At 38.4% G+C, this 18,306-nt stretch overlaps 1 protein-coding gene across 13 annotated transcripts in view; it reads left to right on the top strand.

The window, feature by feature from the left end:
• LOC114877207 (mediator of RNA polymerase II transcription subunit 12-like) overlaps positions 1-18,306 on the top strand; it is a 204,883-nt gene that overhangs the window by 163,832 nt on the left and 22,745 nt on the right. For 10 of the 13 annotated variants that reach the window (XM_029189478.2, XM_029189480.2, XM_029189484.2 and 7 more), the window contains 3 exons: positions 8,155-8,325; positions 9,600-9,680; positions 11,413-11,598. In XM_029189478.2, the coding sequence (XP_029045311.1) occupies positions 8,155-8,325; positions 9,600-9,680; positions 11,413-11,598 (438 nt within the window). The remainder of the gene's footprint in view (positions 1-8,154; positions 8,326-9,599; positions 9,681-11,412; positions 11,599-18,306) is intronic. The other 3 variants (XM_029189483.2, XM_029189492.2, XM_029189482.2) reach the window with 2 other exon arrangements.

Below are 18,306 nucleotides of genomic sequence, written 5' to 3' on the forward strand. Positions count from 1 at the left end.
TGACTCTACGATTACACGGGTTTATCTTTCACAATAGCTGATATATATTAAATTATACTTGTGAATTTTTCATTTGATCATTGAATTCTTTTTTCATCTTTTCAATTTGTTACCTCGTTTCTTGTAATCGATCCTGTTTACACGATGCTCGCGATGAAACTTGATAAATTCTTCATTGGCAAGACGGAAAATAAAGGAAGAATGTATAAGAGGTATTAGAAGCGAAATGATACACTTGTAATTTAAGCATTCATAAGGAAATCAATACAGATCGCCTTGAGCCACTCTGCTGTCTTCTCTCGTTTAACATCCGCAACTTCTACTTGCAACCTGTTGCTGTATGTCTCGTTCTCTTTTCTTCTCCATCGATTACGCCTCCTCACGCTCTCTCGTCGACCAGCTTTATCCTAGAGACATAAGTGTATCCTGAACTTCCCAGATCTTACCCCCTGTGTCGTTCCTGCTTTTGTTATAATCTAAACGCTCGGGGGCGTTCGAGCATACCCGAACAAGTTTTCGAAACTTCGTTCAGAATAAAACTTTGAATTTCTTAGCTGAAAAAAAGGAAATCATTCTCCTTAACAAAATACCATGTTAATAGAAAAGTTTTCGAACTATCACGAAATTAGGAAAGTTTGTGCTTTAGGACGATTAGGAAAGTAGGGTCGGAATCGTTATCCGTATCCGATCGCGGCCGTAAACTCGTATTCATCCTGGTGTCCCGGGCAGTTTAAAGTTACGCGTATGTTGCGAGGGAAAATTTACATGTTGCGGAGACGTAGCCAGGTTGCATGTGACGGTACAATACGTTAGCCAGTCGACGACAGTCCGCATCGGACGTCTGTGTATGCGGCACCGGTAAAGTGGACGACGACGACGACGACGACGACTGGCCACTCGGTGGTCCTAAATGGAAATGGCTTTGCAGTGGATGAAGCAATTCAACATTCATTGAAAGAAGCGTCCATCCAGACGAGAGGCTACGCCGACCTTCCGTGAAATAAACGGCCGCGGAAACCAGCCGCCATTCCCGTTTCTCCGTTTTACCGCGAGGAAGCTCGTTACTCTTCTTGACAATCCTCCTGCTATGGCTACGCGCGTGATAATAAGCGTACCTCCTCCTTCCATCGCCCTTCTACCTCTTCACCGTCGAATTATTGCCTCTGTTTAGCGTTGATTACGCGACCGTTCATGCCGATGTTCCGATGGGAAAAATCGAGGTTTTTTAATTTTTCTTTTTTTGAAATTAGAACGAAGCGTCGTTTTATCGTTCGCATTGTTCGAAGAGGCAAGTTGGCTCGCGTAATCTCCGAAGGATTGTATTTTCCTGGAAAACGACGGCATTTTAAGCCGAGTAGAATCCATCTTTCTGCTTGGCTCCCCTTCAAGAAATTTCAGTTCATGCAAAAGCTGTTCGATGTGTATAAAGGAGCAGATGTCTTGCCACCTTGGCGCAATCAACTTCAAATGTCCTCCCCGGAATTCACATGCGACCGTAACAAACTCTTTCTTCTTCGTCTTGATGAAACTAGGATTTCCGACGACTTTCGAAGCAATAGAAAAGAAATCTCTTTCTCTCTGTCGAGATACTATTTTTCCAGTGGTCACCAACGTCTGTTGTCAAAATATTATCATAGAAAAATCTAGTTTGCAAAATTAATTTTCTTAATTTTCTGCAAAGGCCATTTATTCCCAGTATAATTTTTCACCCTTTAAAAATATTATTTCATTCTTGTCTTCACCTCTTGTTCCCAAACTGTTTTCCTAGCTATTTGGTTTTGCTTTTGTTCAGTTTCCATTTTATAGAAATTTCTTTTCCTACAACTTCGAATATGAAAATTTATCAAAAATCTACTGTATTATTATTATGAATAGAGATTGTCTATTCTTACCTAGCGATGGTTGATCAGGATTCGTTATCAGACGCGTTCCGCTTTAGGCCTGGATAATCCAGATCGAAAGTGGATGACGAACAGCATCCCTTCGATTGCATTTTTTTTTACGTGGCGTGCTCGCGTTAGCCGTGGACCGATATAGAATCCAGGATTAAATCAATGTACCGTGCATGCGATATGGGGGCCCATCGAAACGTATGTAATGCGTTCATGAACATCGCCAACACGACGATCGGATCCCACAGATTTCAAAATTTGTTTTGTCGACCCGTTACCCGGGAATATGCTCGAACGCCGATCGCAATAATCGGAACGGAATTAAACGGGCTGATTTATTTTAATTCGAGCCGTTAAAAGCCTGGAAATATTTTATTGCTGTTCGTCGTTTCGATCAACTTCTTCGTCATCGAATTAACGATACTTTTTATTTTCTTCTTTGCAAAAATAAATTTTTTAAAGCGGTTATTTGTGAAAATATACCAGCAGATCATTGACCTCGTTCGGTCTCCTTCTGCTTAAACATTTTCAAACGATGGAAGATTAACGCGGCACGAAGCGGAATAAGAGAGAGAAGGGATGATGGTTCAGCTCAGACGTAATCAAAAATTCTTTTTCCCTCCGTCGAGATGCGGTGGGAATTTCGACACAAAGGAGAACGGAAGTTCGTCTTTCATAAAATAACAATTTAGCGAATTAGAGGGCTTCAAAGGTATCGCGGGAAGCAAGAGGCGAGCCGAACCGTCGGAAGCACAGTGAAAGAAACATACACGAGGATGGAACAAAGAAACGGGCTAAGAAAATGCGAGAAACAGGGACGATAAGAGGTTTAAAGGCGGAGGAAATTTTTCTGAGCGATCGAAGAAGAAAGCATTAGAGTTCGTAGCGTGTTACTTTCCACGCGTTTCTTACTCCCTTTTCTTGCTACCCTTATCGCACCTATTTCCGTTTCTTTACTTTTTTCCCTCTTCCTTCTAAGAAGTCCTAAGAGTCTTAATGCACATCGAAAGAATTCATCCCCCTCTGGCGTATCGAATATTACAATAATTACAAAGTACCATTGGAAACTTTTTAAACAAAAAAATTTCGCCACGTTCATTAAACATCTGACATTTCGCAACGTTCGAACGTGTCGAAGGGGTTAGAGGCTGTCAAAAATAGAACTCTGTTAACAGGGTGCATCTCGAGCAAACTTTCATTGTTATCGGGCTTGTAGCGAAAGTACAACCGACAGGGATCGTAATCGACAGTGTGACGGGGATGAAGAGTGGTGAAACGAAGGGAAGTTGAACGAGTCAAGCGACGCCTATTAATTCGTTTAATTGTGCCGACGAATCGAACGCTAAAACCTCCGCTGTCTCTCTCTTCCTTCAGCCTGTTGCTCTTATTTTTTTATCTCTTTCTCTCTCTTTTGCACAAATTATCGCGACTCCTCGGACCCGGTTAACTGGTACGAGCTCGCAGTAGTGAAAATGGTGGAAAGAGAGAGACGGAATTGGCGGTTGGCAGCCCTTAGCTCGAGTGGCAAGGCCAGGCCTGTACGGTGCACTAGACTCTAGGGTGCTTCAACGTTCCGAAGTCGAAGAGTTCATTAAACGATAACTCACACTCGGAGAAATGTCTTGTTAAATCGTCGATCCACCCCGCAATCACCGATTCGTTGTATGCAGCCTGGTCGATGAAAAGAAGTTTATTCGGATTCCTACCCCTTTCAATTAGTAACTGTACCTGCATCGCGCTTTAGAGATAAACGTTACGAAGTGCTGATTAACAGGAACACGGAGAATTTGTATAAAATTAGCATTTGAATAAATGAGTCATAGGGGTGGAAAAAAAAATTTCTAAGGCCAGCGCAGATAGAAAAGTCTCATGTCTGATAGGGATCTGTCAGGGATTCGTGTAAGTAGTCGAAGTAGATTGCGCAGAGGTGGAAAGACATTTGATCGGCATGGCGTCGACGAACTCTTGGAGAATCGAGGGTGGGTAAGGGCTAGCGAGTTTACGTATCCCAACCGTACCAGCACCCTGGCCTCTGTCTACCCTCTTTCGGCCGCCTAAGCGCGAGCTATTAGAGCGGATCCCCGCGAATTTGCACGTGCTCAAAGTCACAGCCGTTGAAGTTCTTGGGCGAAAGTAAATCCAGAGCAAATCGACTGCTTAATCGAGTGACGGGAAATTTGAATAAAGACGGCGCGCAGCGTCGCGACGAGATCCGAGGCGCAGAGCCCGGTGCCAGTTTTATACCGCGCCTGTCGACGGATCGCATTATCATACGAAGCTGGCGGAATTAAAATGAATGGTATCTAATTAAAACCTCTAACAACGTAACCATCTTATGGGAACCGTCGAATGGTAGTTGGATGATTTCGTGAAAAAAATAGAAAAGCTGTTTACAGTTAAACGAGAGAAAATGGACGGAAATAGTGGGTTTTAAGATAGTAACGAGCTAGTTAAGAAACTCGAAGAAAAGCCATGGGACACGGTTGTTAAACATTCAAGTGGAAACACTGTCCGCAAATATGAAGACTACTGAAATATTTAAGAAAAGCACCAAAGTTCTGTACAAGAGGGCCACTACTCAGAAGATTGTATCAGGCCATTTCAAGTCTTTGCGTATTTCTTAAGAGCCCTTTGTGACGCGTTCCAAGTGTGTTTATTTTAGTTCGCGTCTTTCTACTCGTTCGGTATAAATGTTTCATATTTCATGCAAACGACTAGTTAAAAATTGGTAAATTACAATCATTTCGAAAGGGTATGAAAAAAAATGTTCACTCCAAATTGTGATCTAATTTTCCACTCGTAATTATCTGCTTCTTCATTGAATCACCCGCGTCTTGAACATTGTATAATATTAATGGACGCGTGTTTAACGCAAAGTGCGAAGCACCTAGCCACCTAAGGGTAGGTTGTACGTCGTATATCTCAGACACGAATCCCTTGATACCGTTTTCACTGAAATACGAGACAATCGCACAAAACAGCCGTAACTCCAGGTGCATTACCACCTGCTGCTAACGCCAGGCCACCTTCGAAATTCGCGAGACGGACGAAACATTGCTGGCCGGAAACGAACGAATAAGGGAGCTGTTGGACACAATGCTGGCTACTTCCGACCCTCGGGATCGTTGCTTCAACCCTCTTCTATTCGACGTGAAAATTTATTTCTTGAGATGTTGCAATTCGCTCAGTTATGAAAATAATAATTCTTCAACTGCGATATCATCAGTTTTATGAATTTCAATATTTCCTTCGACGACTGTACTTGTTCATTGGAATTAAGAATTTGTACGAAGACAACGATTCGTCTTCCCAATTGAAAGGGTTAAACAGTGAGAAGGGGGAAAATCAGGGAGAGGAAGGGAGTCGAAATTGCTAACAATACACGCGGCTAACCGCGTTGACCCTTCAAGTGGAGAAGTGGCGTCGATGTGCCCTTCGCCGCCGACAATTTCAAAGCGAAGAGGGGCTGGGGCTGGCAAGCCTTTTACCATTGTCTCGTCTCGCTGTTTTACCTCTTCTCGCTCGCTATTATTCGTTTTTCAGGCTAGGGCAAACGTTATTGCTTATTAAAACGATCACTCGACCATGGAGGCTGACTTCTGACTCGCCAGTCTACCGACCGGAAAAGAAAGTTCTCAATTTTTATCTCAGTGTTCACTGAAACAACGCTTTACCCTTTCGATAAATAATCGATCGTTGAAAGTTATTCGAAACGACAGTGCTGTCTCGATTTCAAAAGGTGGCGCATCTTCGAAAATGATTATTCACGAGCGAAGCGAACTCTCATCAGAAATACAATAATCCTAGGCGAAGAGGAACGGAATCCCAAGGAGTATCAGGGAAAGATGGTGAAATGAAATCTTGGTCTTGCTGGAATTTCAAGCGATATCATATTCCTTGGACCGTGTGCGAAACGCGTCGCGTCCTCCTTACACCCGCATAATATGCAAAGGCATCACCGGTGCCTTCAACTTCCATCCCGTGCACGCACGCACCACCGGTATAACGACGCGGAATTATTAATGACACAGTTGCAAGGTAAGAGGTAGCAGGGTGAACAACACTTTCCAACTAAATTAGAGAACGACGAGTTTGGCCCGGGTTCCCCTCATTATATCTTGACAAATTTCGTCGCGCACGAGCTGTGGCCCGCCTTGGAAGTCCGTAAAGCAGAGCCACCTCGCGATACATATTAATGCGTAAAAGTTCATTTCGATCCTGCCGATCCTTCATGTGGATCACGAACTCTATTAGATTCCCTCTGTTATAGACACCGACTGGTATAACGTTAGTTTCCTATTTCTTGGTGGACGAGTTAGACACTGTCTCCTAACACATTGAATCCCGACACGATAGAGAACGTGTAGACGCTATAATTATTCCAGAATTTGATAGTTCTATTTTCTAATTTAAACTTGGATCTTCCTGTTCATTCGGCATTTATGTTGTTAGCTAGAAACGAGGGGGTAGCATAACTTCGGATACGTAAGACAATGGAAGTAATCGCGGACGTTCGGTAAATATCTGCGACGGTAGAGAAACGAGAAGGAAAAAAAGGGGCTAAAGAAGGAAAATAATGGAATTCCCTTTACACCGAGGATATAGCCACTGACTCAGCTGGGCTTTCAGGTCCTCGACATAATGAAACGGAGCCCCTGATGTCATTTGGTTCGGCTTCCTCCGAGTATCAGAAAGGTTTTCGAAGACGACAAAGAAGATGTTACACGTGGACTCTGGTCTGATGGAATATTTTTATTAAATATAATTAGCAGAATTTCTCATATCGACGAAATCTTTTATTTTATTATTTTCTTAACAGTAATTGATGTGTCCTAAATCAGAAATTTTTATTTTTATATTCAAAATGAACTATTCTTGCACCATCCGTACCCAGAAGATTGTTCATCTTGAAGAATTTCATCGCGACCTTTCAATTTTTTAAACCTCTTTCGTACCGTTCGCTTACAGTATCATAGCAGCAAGCTGCACGAATTTTTCTGGCAGCTTTCAAAGCTTTCATCAAGTTTATGTTTATACGCTTAGAAGTGACTTTGTGCAGAAAAAAAATGAAACCCTTCTTTTTTTCGTAAGCTCGACATATTGCATTCTTCGCTTTACGATATTTGATTCTTTGAATTTGAAAGCCGCGACGAAGGATACACCAAGATATTATGTCGTTGCAACCGGGATTTATGACGTGGCTCCTTCTCTGGAGATCCTCTAAATATCATTAAAGTTTCATTAAAATTAGAGGGGGAAACGTTTCGCATGGCTCCCCTGAGAATACTGTTTCTTATCAGTAGACCCTTTAAATCAACTTTAATACTACGCTCGCCAGTTAGCGTCGCCTAAAATATACGCTGCTTTAAATTCCGCCAAACTCTACCCGTTATTTGCACTCCGATGATAATGCGTTTCTCTGTTTACTATTAAGTTCAAACGCTTTGTCATTCGCGTCGCGAGGAATAATTTTACTAGGAAAACTCTATTCTTGATAATTGCTCTTTTACGAGCCGTGTTTCGTGAGACTCTGTCATGTCGTACAGAAGTTCGGTTAACGTCCCGTACATTAGCTGTGCGAATGAAATTCAAGAAACTAAGCTTGAAGAAGATAGCGAATTCAGAAATTTCAAAATTATTCAGCTTTCAAAAATGCATCCGTTTTATTCGAACGTTAATATGCATCGAGCTGCATAATGTTTGAACTGAATATTTTTGTAGACGTGCAGTATGGTACGATAGTGTTCCCCGGCAATTGTGCTCTCAGTGGGTCGAAAGTTTCCTGCTTAGGGATATACATTACTCCTCGAAACTCTCGAATGTGCTTAATTACTCGATATTTGAGCAGGCATCCCTTCGCTACGAGCTTCTGAGCTCGGCTTTATGCTTTCGAGCTGCTGTTACGTAAAGCCGCTGAATTTCCGTAAGAAAGCACGGATGCCTGCCTAATGCTCCTGAACTAATATCGTTCGGGCCTAATTAGTACCATCCTGACACGGTTTCACTTTGTTACATACTCTTGTTCCATCTCTAATTTTTCTTATTTAATAGTTAACTCTAGAATCACCAAAGGGGTTCAAATAATAGGTTTCAAGTTTCTTAATTATTTCTTTATTTCATTTTTCATTGGAATTTCAGTGTACATTGAACGCTGGTTGTTGTAACGTTGATCCGAGGACGACGGACCATGGAGAGAGACCCAGTTTTAGTGATATGTAAATGTTATACTTTGTACTAACAGGATTTTTCATTTATGTTTTAGGGTCGATGTAATCGGGATAAACCACCCTGCAAATATTTCCATCCACCGCAACATCTGAAGGACCAGCTTTTGATAAATGGGCGCAATCATTTGGCGTTAAAGAATGCGCTAATGCAACAAATGGGTCTGACACCGGCCCAGCCACTCGTACCTGGCCAGGTACCAACAGTGGTATGTCGAAAGATTTAAACATTCGTTGCACCACGTCTTCTGCTGTTCACACATTCACACATTTTCTTTGATCACAATCGAGAGATCTTGATTTTGTCTGTGTTAGTTAACGATTACCACTAGATATTACCCTTTTTATGGTAGGTAACGCTGCGTAAATAAATGCAGATGCAACGTGTGCACTTTTATAATAAATATAGTTCATCAGATGATTAGAGGATTAATGTTTGGAAATTTTTTTTTTTCTTTTTTCTCATTAAAGAGATATCGTTGCATCGTTTTTATTCACCAGCGTTCTTTATTTGTGGGCATTGCACCGAGAGATAAAACCTCAGAAAAGAAATTTTAGCACGCCGCATGTGTTTGGTCAGTGTCACCTCCTGCTTCTTCAATTTATTCATAATTTTTGATGGACAGTCAATATAACAATTAAAAACGGTAGTTACGTATCTTGCATTGTCGACGCGAAACGTATGGTCGTTTCGTTGGTTCGTCAAAATTTTATCTCTCAATCATTGTATTAGATTGATGCATATGAAATGGATTAAAATATAGTCTTGTTTATCGAATATAATTTTCTTGTGAGCATAAGTTAATTACTTCTGCAATTAATAATAATTCCTATGCATCAATGAAATACACAAACTCGTATGGCGAATCCACGCAACCCATTACGTTTTTCAAATAAAGAAAACAGATATATAATTTCAATAAAAAGAAAAATTGTCTCTCTTTCGCGTGCTCGCATACAGTGAGGAACAAAACTGAACCAATGAAACCATTTTTCCAGAAAATTATTTATTCATGTATTAATACAGAGTAATAGAATATCTCGACCTGTTTAATTAATATTTTACTTCTAACTCAGTTAATTTTACTGCAGAAGTAAAATTTCTTTTAATTTCTTATACTGAACTGATCGTTAAATGATAGAACAGGTTGAATTTCTAATTTTCTGTTAATATGTATAGGAATAATTATCTTTGAAAATAATATTATCGTTTCAGTATTGTTGTTCACTGTGAATCGAGAATTTTGTTCCCCGTTTTTTCTGTTTATTTCTTTGGCGATACTATAGAAGAAAAATTGCACAATCATCAACGCCCACTCGCCTTTTTTTATTTCATGACATAATATTCATAGTCGTTGCTACGTGATATCGAACCCTATACTACTCGTATGACTGCCTGTCTGTCCCCTATGTTTGCCGCTGTGGCTCTCGTGGTTGTGGTTGATTGTTGGTGTGTTCTCCAATTACGTCATTGGTGAACAAGGAGGCACCGGCACCTCCGGCACCACACCATCACCTTCAACAGCAAATCCAGCAGCAACTTCTCGCTACCCACGCCTTTATGGTAACTCCTGGTTTTGGTTGGCTTCCACTAATTTTTTTAGTTTTAAACGAAAGTCTTTTTTAAATCGCCACGCTGCGGTCACGACGACCTGCTACACCAGACATAACAGATTATTTATTTTTCTTTATTAATTCGTCTGCTTAGCAGGTGGTGAATTGAAATTTTTTATCAGATTTTTATCGAACGTTCGTCGTTACCGCATGCGTTAGTTTGCCTGTAAAAATAGTGAGCGTTTGTATGAAAGCTTCGATTTGATTTAAAAGAGTGTCGCACACGTAAATTAAGAAGATGCGATTTGCATGCTTCACGAGATACTTTTGATTTCCCGCGTCGAAAGGAGAACAAGCAAAAGAGAGAATAGAAAATTTCTTAGATGTTTTGAGGGTTTTCCTTTGGACGAGATAAAGCATGAGTTAATTCGCGGTCAATTTGGATCATCGCGTTTTCCTAACTTTCTTAAATACCTGAAGATACCTTCGAATTATCATTTTGGCAAACAAAAGCAAACATTCGAAAATTTAAAGCAGTGTAGTGTATACATAGAATCACTTTTCAATTAATTGAAAATTATTCTAATTTTAGAAAAATTGAAAATTTCCATTATAATTCTTCCAGTTGATAACCTTGCAGCGGATTCAAATGCAACGACGGTACTTCCGTTTTCGGATGGAATAATTTTCTTGTAGACAATCGTTTGGTATCTTCAGTGGTTTGAAAAATGATAATTGGATCTTGTAAGAGCGATATCGTCCGCGAAATCGGCTCGAGAGGAAGGGAAACGCGCAAAACGATGAAACGATCGAGGCACGGTAGCTTCCCGGAGGAAACTTATTATTTCCCTCCTAACGAGAAACGTATTTCCGGGTCAATGGCCATTCTTGCTTCGTTCGAGCACCGATGAAGCTTTTCGACAGTTAGTATGCGGCAAAATTCGCACTATCAGCTATCAAATGCTCATTGCACAGTCGAGTATTTGCCGAAGGTCCTACAAAATTTTCGGATATTTTCAAAAATCGGATATTTGTACAGATTCAATCAGGTTTTCTTAGGAAAAATGGCGTTACAGGGAAATAGAAATTCTTAGAATCTTAATTTCGACGATATTAATATAAAAAGTAATTTAGAAATAAAAATAATATAATTTTCAAATTATTAGATATTATGAATTTTAGTATAGAACTGGAAAGTAAGAATATTGATTCAATTTTCCCGCGAAAATGTTTACACCTATATACTTGGGGCCTCCACCCCTCATTTTTCTTGGGAAACTTTTTTGATCACGATTGCCAAATTTTGCTGCTAAAATTTAAGAAGCACACCTGTGCTCATATAAAACGAAAAGACAAGAGTTTAGCTTATTCGACTATGCTTCAAATTACCTGGCTTCGCTTCTGGAGAATCAGTTCTACGCAAAATCAAACGCTTCTTATCGAAACATGGAATTCGACGAGAAAGAAACGATCAAGACTTTGCGAGAAATAATAAAAAAATCAATGATAATCGTTGATAAATCTTCATTGAATATAAAAATCAAAACCCTCGCAAAGCCTCGAATTCGTTCATTCGTGCTTCCCTGGGTGGCTAGCGTGCCAGACTAACCGGCTAGAAGGAAAAAGCAAAAAATGAAAAGAAATACGGCGTAATCGAAGACTCGCGCGGATCTCTGAATCAAAGTAACAGATCCATTCTAATCCCTCTTACCTGGATACAATCCGGGTGTGTGTTTCCACAGGCGACGAATCCGTACCTGACCGGTATGCCGCAGGTTGGCAACACCTACAGCCCGTATTTCGCGCCCAGCCCCATCATGCCGGCGATAATGGGACCGGCTGATCCCACAGGAGTTGGAAGCCCCCTTGGCGTGGTGCCGCAAGCGGTGGCGATGCCGCAGAAGATGCCGCGTACTGACCGCCTCGAGGTATGTCTACTACGAAACTACATTCAACAAGAACAACAACAACAGCAACAACAACAACAGCATGGGGCCCAAGACGGCACAGCCGGGGCCTCAGGATGCCTAATGACCGCGCCCGATACCGTGTACCAAGTGCCGGCTGGTCCCCCCAATTAAGTGTCGCCTATATCCACCGATGCAATCTATCAAATCATCCCCCCCATTCCTGTCACCTATTTTTACATCCCGTTGCACAATCCCGATGGTCTACCATTATCCGATTCATCATCTGATCTAACTGATCCAAGCGTATTATCGAAGTTGATCGGGTCTCTATTAATCTCTTCTTCTTTTTATTTATTTATTTTGTTGTCGTCTGAAATTGTTTACGCGAAAGCTACTTGGAGAACGCGATTCGGAGGGATGACTCGGGGGGATTTTGGTCTAAGAACGAGGTTAGAGTTCAGTGACGAGTTGGGGAAGAGATTTAGGAGAACCTGGGCTGGAAGTCAGAGATCTAGAGTCTCGGTGGTTCTTCTAGGTATTTAGATTAAGGGGATGAGAAAAGTGGAGATCTTAATTAATCTTATGAATTTATTCATGACGATATAAAAACACGGTGATGTAGCATTTATTAATATGTAGCATTTATACTCTGTCGCGTGAAAAATGTTTAAACCCGTAAATTATTCGAGTTTCCGCGGCGAATGCAAGCACCGAAAGGCAACGCGTCGATAAACGTGCGCGTAAGAAAACATTTTAGCGGGAACAATAATGTTTCTTGTGCCAGTCGCTGCCAAGTGTTGCGAGAAAAATGTCGCGAAACTTTCGTCTGTTCGTTGTAGAGGGAACCGTAAGTTTTATAATGTACAAGTTTACAGATTTCCTCAGAATGTACCGCTTTTTCCAGCCCGCGGCGAAATTACCAAGTTTCGCACGGGTCATTTCTTCGGAGAAAATAAATAAAGTCTGATAGATCGTCTGTGAAATAAAACTTGCTTTCCTTACGAAGAAACAAGCGAATTTAATACATTTCTGGTGTATTCAACTACTGAAGAGAACTTCTTTATTCTTTGTCTCTTGTACGAGTCACAGAATCAAGTAGCAATTTCCAAACGGTATTAAAGTAAATAATTAATTTAGAAGGTTGTTACACAATCTTGCACAACTAAATATTAACATGTCAAAGTATTATTTACACTTAATGTAAATACAGTAAAATATGTACATAGTAGATAGGTTAACAAATTAATTGATCTCAGAGCAAGTAATTAATGAAGAACAAAATTAATTAGTTTGAGGCATTTATTACTTTGCCAAAAAATTCTGTTCATACATTTTGTTTACAGACCATTCGTTGCATAATTTCAACAAAGAAAATAGTAAATAATATTAGCGCAAAATAATGAAAATCAATTAATACTGGTTGGGCTCTCTCCAGGGTCCGCCATTCGAGGGTTAATGACGTGTATGGATAATTAGTCTGATCAGTCGCTCGTTCTTCCAGCCTGGGATTTCAAAACACGTCTGTTTCATTTTTATCTAGTATATTTACGGGTTGTTCGAACTTTCTTGAGATATTTCTATGATATCGCGAACATTTTTCCTTCCATTTCTCCTCTTGCTCCCGAACCACGAGTATGTTTGAAATATTTGTGCGTCCTTTCTCTTTCGTCTATAGTGATTCACAAATATTAGGGTTGTTAATTGATGATTTCCACTAGGAGAAACAAAAAAAAAAAAGAGTATAAGCGATGTGATGTTCGTTGATTAAAATATTCTGTGAAATCGTGAATCTATTTATCAATTAATCAGCAATTGGTCTAATATTATTATTATATATGTGTGCTAACGTACGATAACGATGATGATTATCTTATTTATTCATGAATGATACGTATTTGTGATGTAACACTACTCGATGACTCGTGCCAGTATAAAATTGAATTATTCGAAATAAAAGAAATACAATTGAAATTTGAAAAGAAATATCTAACACACACGACTGTTTATTGAATCTTCTTCTATTTGTTTTTTTCAATTTGAATTCATTTAGTAGTCAGAGAAACCGAGTTAAAAGAACATTTTTGTACGCTTTTTATGTATATACCTTTAGTATTCGTGTACGTTGTATTCCACCAATTATACTCTTTCTCTTTTCAACGCCACTTTCGTTTTTCTTTGTTTCTGATTTCAATGTAATATGCCTATTGCTTTTTTCAAAAGTATGGCTCAAACTGTACTGTATTTCTTTTACAAACATCTTCGTAGTTGCTTGCAAGAAGGAATTAAATGCAAAAGTGACTTCTTCTTTTTTTTTCTTTGATCGCAATACGTATTACGTGAGTGAGAATTTAGACGACGAAACCGAATGCACCCATATTTCACTCTGTCTCTCATGAAAAATCCTTTTGAAATTTCCAAAATCTCCGCTCCACTGCTCCTCGATGAAAGAAAAAAGGAAATATGCATACTCTCCCGGACGTTACATCATTAATGGTTTTTAAATTAATTGCCTGCTGCTTGCTCTCTTTTTCTCTCTTTTTTTTCTCTCTTACACCTACACATACACACAGACACACATATATTTACAAAATGTTTATTAATATTCAACCAACAAATATATGTTTAGATTTCTGCTACTTAGATACGTTAACAGTTTTGCACCTTGATTGGTCGAGATGTTGTTGAGAAATTTTCTGAAGCAATTAATTTTGGCGCGTAATTAGTCCAGTAATTAGACCAATCAAGGGACAAATGTTTGTAGAGAACGGAGACGATAACACCGTTTGTTTATTTTTTCCAGTCATGGTAGTGTCATAATCTCTAGAATGAATGAAGCGTAGCAATGTTTATTAATTTAGTCTGTAATTTCTTTTCTTTGGTTACATTTAACCATTTACGATCGATGTTTACCTAATTACGCCACATATACAGACACTATAACATATTATGTTGTACCTGACAATTAAATATTATATATGGTAAGGTTCAAAAGTCTCGGATTTACAAGAGGGAAATTTGATTCATTTTACTAATTAAATAAAGGTACAGAAGTAAAATTAAATGAGACCTTTTTAATTAAATTATGCACCAAAGGGTCAGTGCACAGTTATTATTGATACAAAATATTGCCTTCATTTATATTTAATTATTTATTATTTTGACTTCAAATATCAATTAAAATAATTGAATAAAAAAATAGTACATTTTACACAAGACATTAATTGCAAAATTAAAGAATAAATTGAAATCGTGACTTAATTTTTATAAATTCGTTCTTGAAGAAGTCAAGGTTCATTGATTGTTTAAAAATAATTCAACCGAGAACTTTTGCACCTTACTACGTAAGATTTCTTTTTCACAGGCCGGCACTTAATTAAATGTCCCTATCTTACAATTCATTTCTTATCTTAATACGAATTGGTATCGGTGTTTCATTATTTCCTTCTGTTTCTTAGTTCGAGCCGTTCGATTATAATATCAATCTTCTCCGTCAGTTAATTTGCCATCTTAATTAATCTCATTTCTTTGACTAATATTGATTTTCTTTCGTTTCTTTTTTCGTAGCAGCATACAATGCTTTTCCATACGAAAGAAAAATATTTCAATTTATTGGAAAAACATTGGATCGCAATTTTTTGATGTACAGTAGACTCTCGTTATATTGCCACGTGAGCAATTTGATTTTCACAGATAATAATAATACATTTCCGCTTGGAAATTTTAATAATTTTCTGCTTCTATAGCCCCATCGGTGGCAATATAACGAGAGTCTACTGTAATTGCATATTGCAATGCTCTTTGCAGCTTTTTCTACTTTTTACTCGAGTTTTTTACATATATGTATATCTTACATATACGATATTTTAGCAGTTACAAAACCATACACCCACGTGTACTTAATATTTTCAGCATAACTACTTATATATTATATATATATATATATATTTTGCCAGCATTAATTGTTTACTAATTCTTATTAATCGTTGAACGTAAGAACTGCGATTTATGTGTTTACTTTTACAGCTAGGAGGAGGTGCTTTAACGTTATGCATACGATCGCATGCGAATTTTTATTCACGTTCTTTATATATTACATGCATACATACACCCCCACACATATGACACACGCGTGCACGCACAGACAGACACATTTAACGATACGTTTTACAATAGAATATTCTCATCATTTTGTTCGATTTTTATCTGGGTGTGTGCTTCAACAACCAGTCCACGTATCTTGAATCCTATCTTTGTCTTATATTCCTTTATTGATCTTTGTTAACACAAAGCTGGTACTGTACGGTGAGACGCGTTTAAGAGATCATCAAGCATACACTAGCACACATAACAGATAACCTGACGATAACTAAAGAACACCGTGAAAATGGGAAATCGAAGGGTCCTTTGCCATTTTTCAATTGCATCTTTAGTTTTCTAAATATGAGCGATTTGAATTTGGGGACTCGACTTCCGGAGTGGTGGGGGCATTTCCTGGGTGACTGGGTGAACAACTGGTCGCGTGATCCCTTGTTACTTTAATAATTCCCAGGGAAAATGGCGATATGGGAAATGGAAGCACTTGCTTAATTAATATTTTTGGAAACTTTGTTAAAAATTTAAATTTTGTAATGGAATCAGCTAATCGTTCAGTCGTCTAAGAATATTCTAAAAGTCGAGTCTCAAATCGTTTCTATTTTGAGATTGAAAAATGGCAAAATGGTAAACTTTTCACGGTGTGCATCTTTTTTGAAACGCCCCGTATATCTGTTCGACAGCCACATTCAGTCCGTCCTGTTTCTTTGACATGCAATCAAAATTTTGCGCGAACCTGTGGCCTCGACACGATAAGAGGATTATATCGCAATTAATAAACGTTTCGTCAACGACATTCTCATCGATTTTTATTGCAAATCACACACAATGATGTATTATAATTTTTCTCGTCAAAATACTTAAAATTATAATTATTCTGATTTGTCATCTACGAAACGTTTATCTTCAAAAAATTTTCTAATTTTCATTCTTGTAAAAATGACAAGAGTTATCCATATAATTAATAATTCTCTAGTAATCAGTATTTAATAGATCATAGATCCATTTATCCTGTGTATTCATCATCTATTACCCTATTTCTCTTTCTCTATTCTTCGTCAATCCTTTCTTTCATCTTTCTACTGGTCTCTTCCGAAACACTTGAGTGTCTTACGTGTACATTGAAACATTTTTATTACATGTTTTGCATCTGATTCATGTATCGCCTGTGTACGTACTTGTGTGCGTGGGTGGATGGATGGGTGTGCGTGTCGTTGATATTTTTCCAGCATCAACAATAAAATAACAAGATCGTCTGCTTCTCGAGGCTTGCACGTCTGAATGAAAAAATTTTAGACAAATTTTTCAGCCTTCTGCTTCTACACTCACAAAGCTTGCTACCCTTACATGGCTTTTGCTGTCCCATTTCTATGTAAGAAGCTCGCATGATTCTTGCTGGGTCAGTTCGCAATGCACCGTGTTAAATACAACCCGGTGTCCCTTGACGAGTAATTAGGAGTTAGCTCTTTGAAAGTAATTTTTCATGAAATTTTTGCTTGTGTTTCTGGCGACCTGTGTCTGTTCAGCTTCGTAAGAGGTGTTGAAAATCATTTATTTGTTGATCCTTCGAGCTAGTAGAATTTTCTTCTCTACATAGGTTAATGTAAAATAATTTCTTTTTTTTATCCATTACCAGGCCATCCTTCGAATTGGAATTTTTCATTAACACTTTGCAATGTTTCTCTGAACGCAGAGAGTAAGGAGTCTAGAGGTGGTCGTTTTGAACACCTCTTGTAAAGGTAAGCATATACAGGTTGTCAGAACAAGAGGAAATGTGTTTTAATTAACTTTTGGAAAAATTATTTTCAAGCGTTCAATCCCTAAAGTACTTTATATGTATTTTAAAACACTTCGTATAGTTTGAAATATTTCTAAATAGAAGTTGAAGTAAAAATATTGAAAATTGGTTAAAGGAAAAAATAGTACATTCAATGAGCGCTTTCAACTAATTAGAGCTTCAAAATACCTTATAGACAGTTTGTAAAGTATTGAACCCAGCAGTAAATTAACGATTCGTTAATTAGGGTTTACACAGTTTGTTAATTACCACCGTGATTGCCATGAGGTCATTGATGTTCTGTACTACAAATTTCATTTAGTCGAGTAATTAAAGAGCGAGGAAAAAAAATGGTTCTAAATACTCGATACATTTTAATACTGATTTTCTGCTTCTACTGTTAATTAAAAGCAGATTAACTCCCATATGTATGTTTCACCCAAAACACCGTGCGTTGTGACATGGCGAAATGGCTGAAGAAAAGCATGTGTGGTGCATGCGCAAGAATTCCTTTAACACAAAAACGAGTATTAAGGTAAATTGTTCGGAGTAATATGTCGCAATGAAATTCAAGCAAACAAGAATAATGTGTCTTTTGAAGTATTTAAACAACTGGTGCAATATGACAAATATTAAGGTTCTGTTTTATCAGCAAATAATTTTTAATAATTTTAAATATTATTACGTTATTTTTAATTTATAGTACACTCACAATTAAATCAGGCTTAGTATATATCTAAAAAGTAAGAATAATAAGAAAAGTAGATATTCAAATTCTTCCGCGCATACACTTCCACGCATACGCTTCTACGCAAGCGGTGGGGGGCCCAGACCTCGGAGGCTTCCCCTTCCATCGT

Source organism: Osmia bicornis, chromosome 8, assembly GCF_907164935.1.
Source record: "Osmia bicornis bicornis chromosome 8, iOsmBic2.1, whole genome shotgun sequence".
NCBI lineage: Eukaryota > Metazoa > Arthropoda > Insecta > Hymenoptera > Megachilidae > Osmia > Osmia bicornis.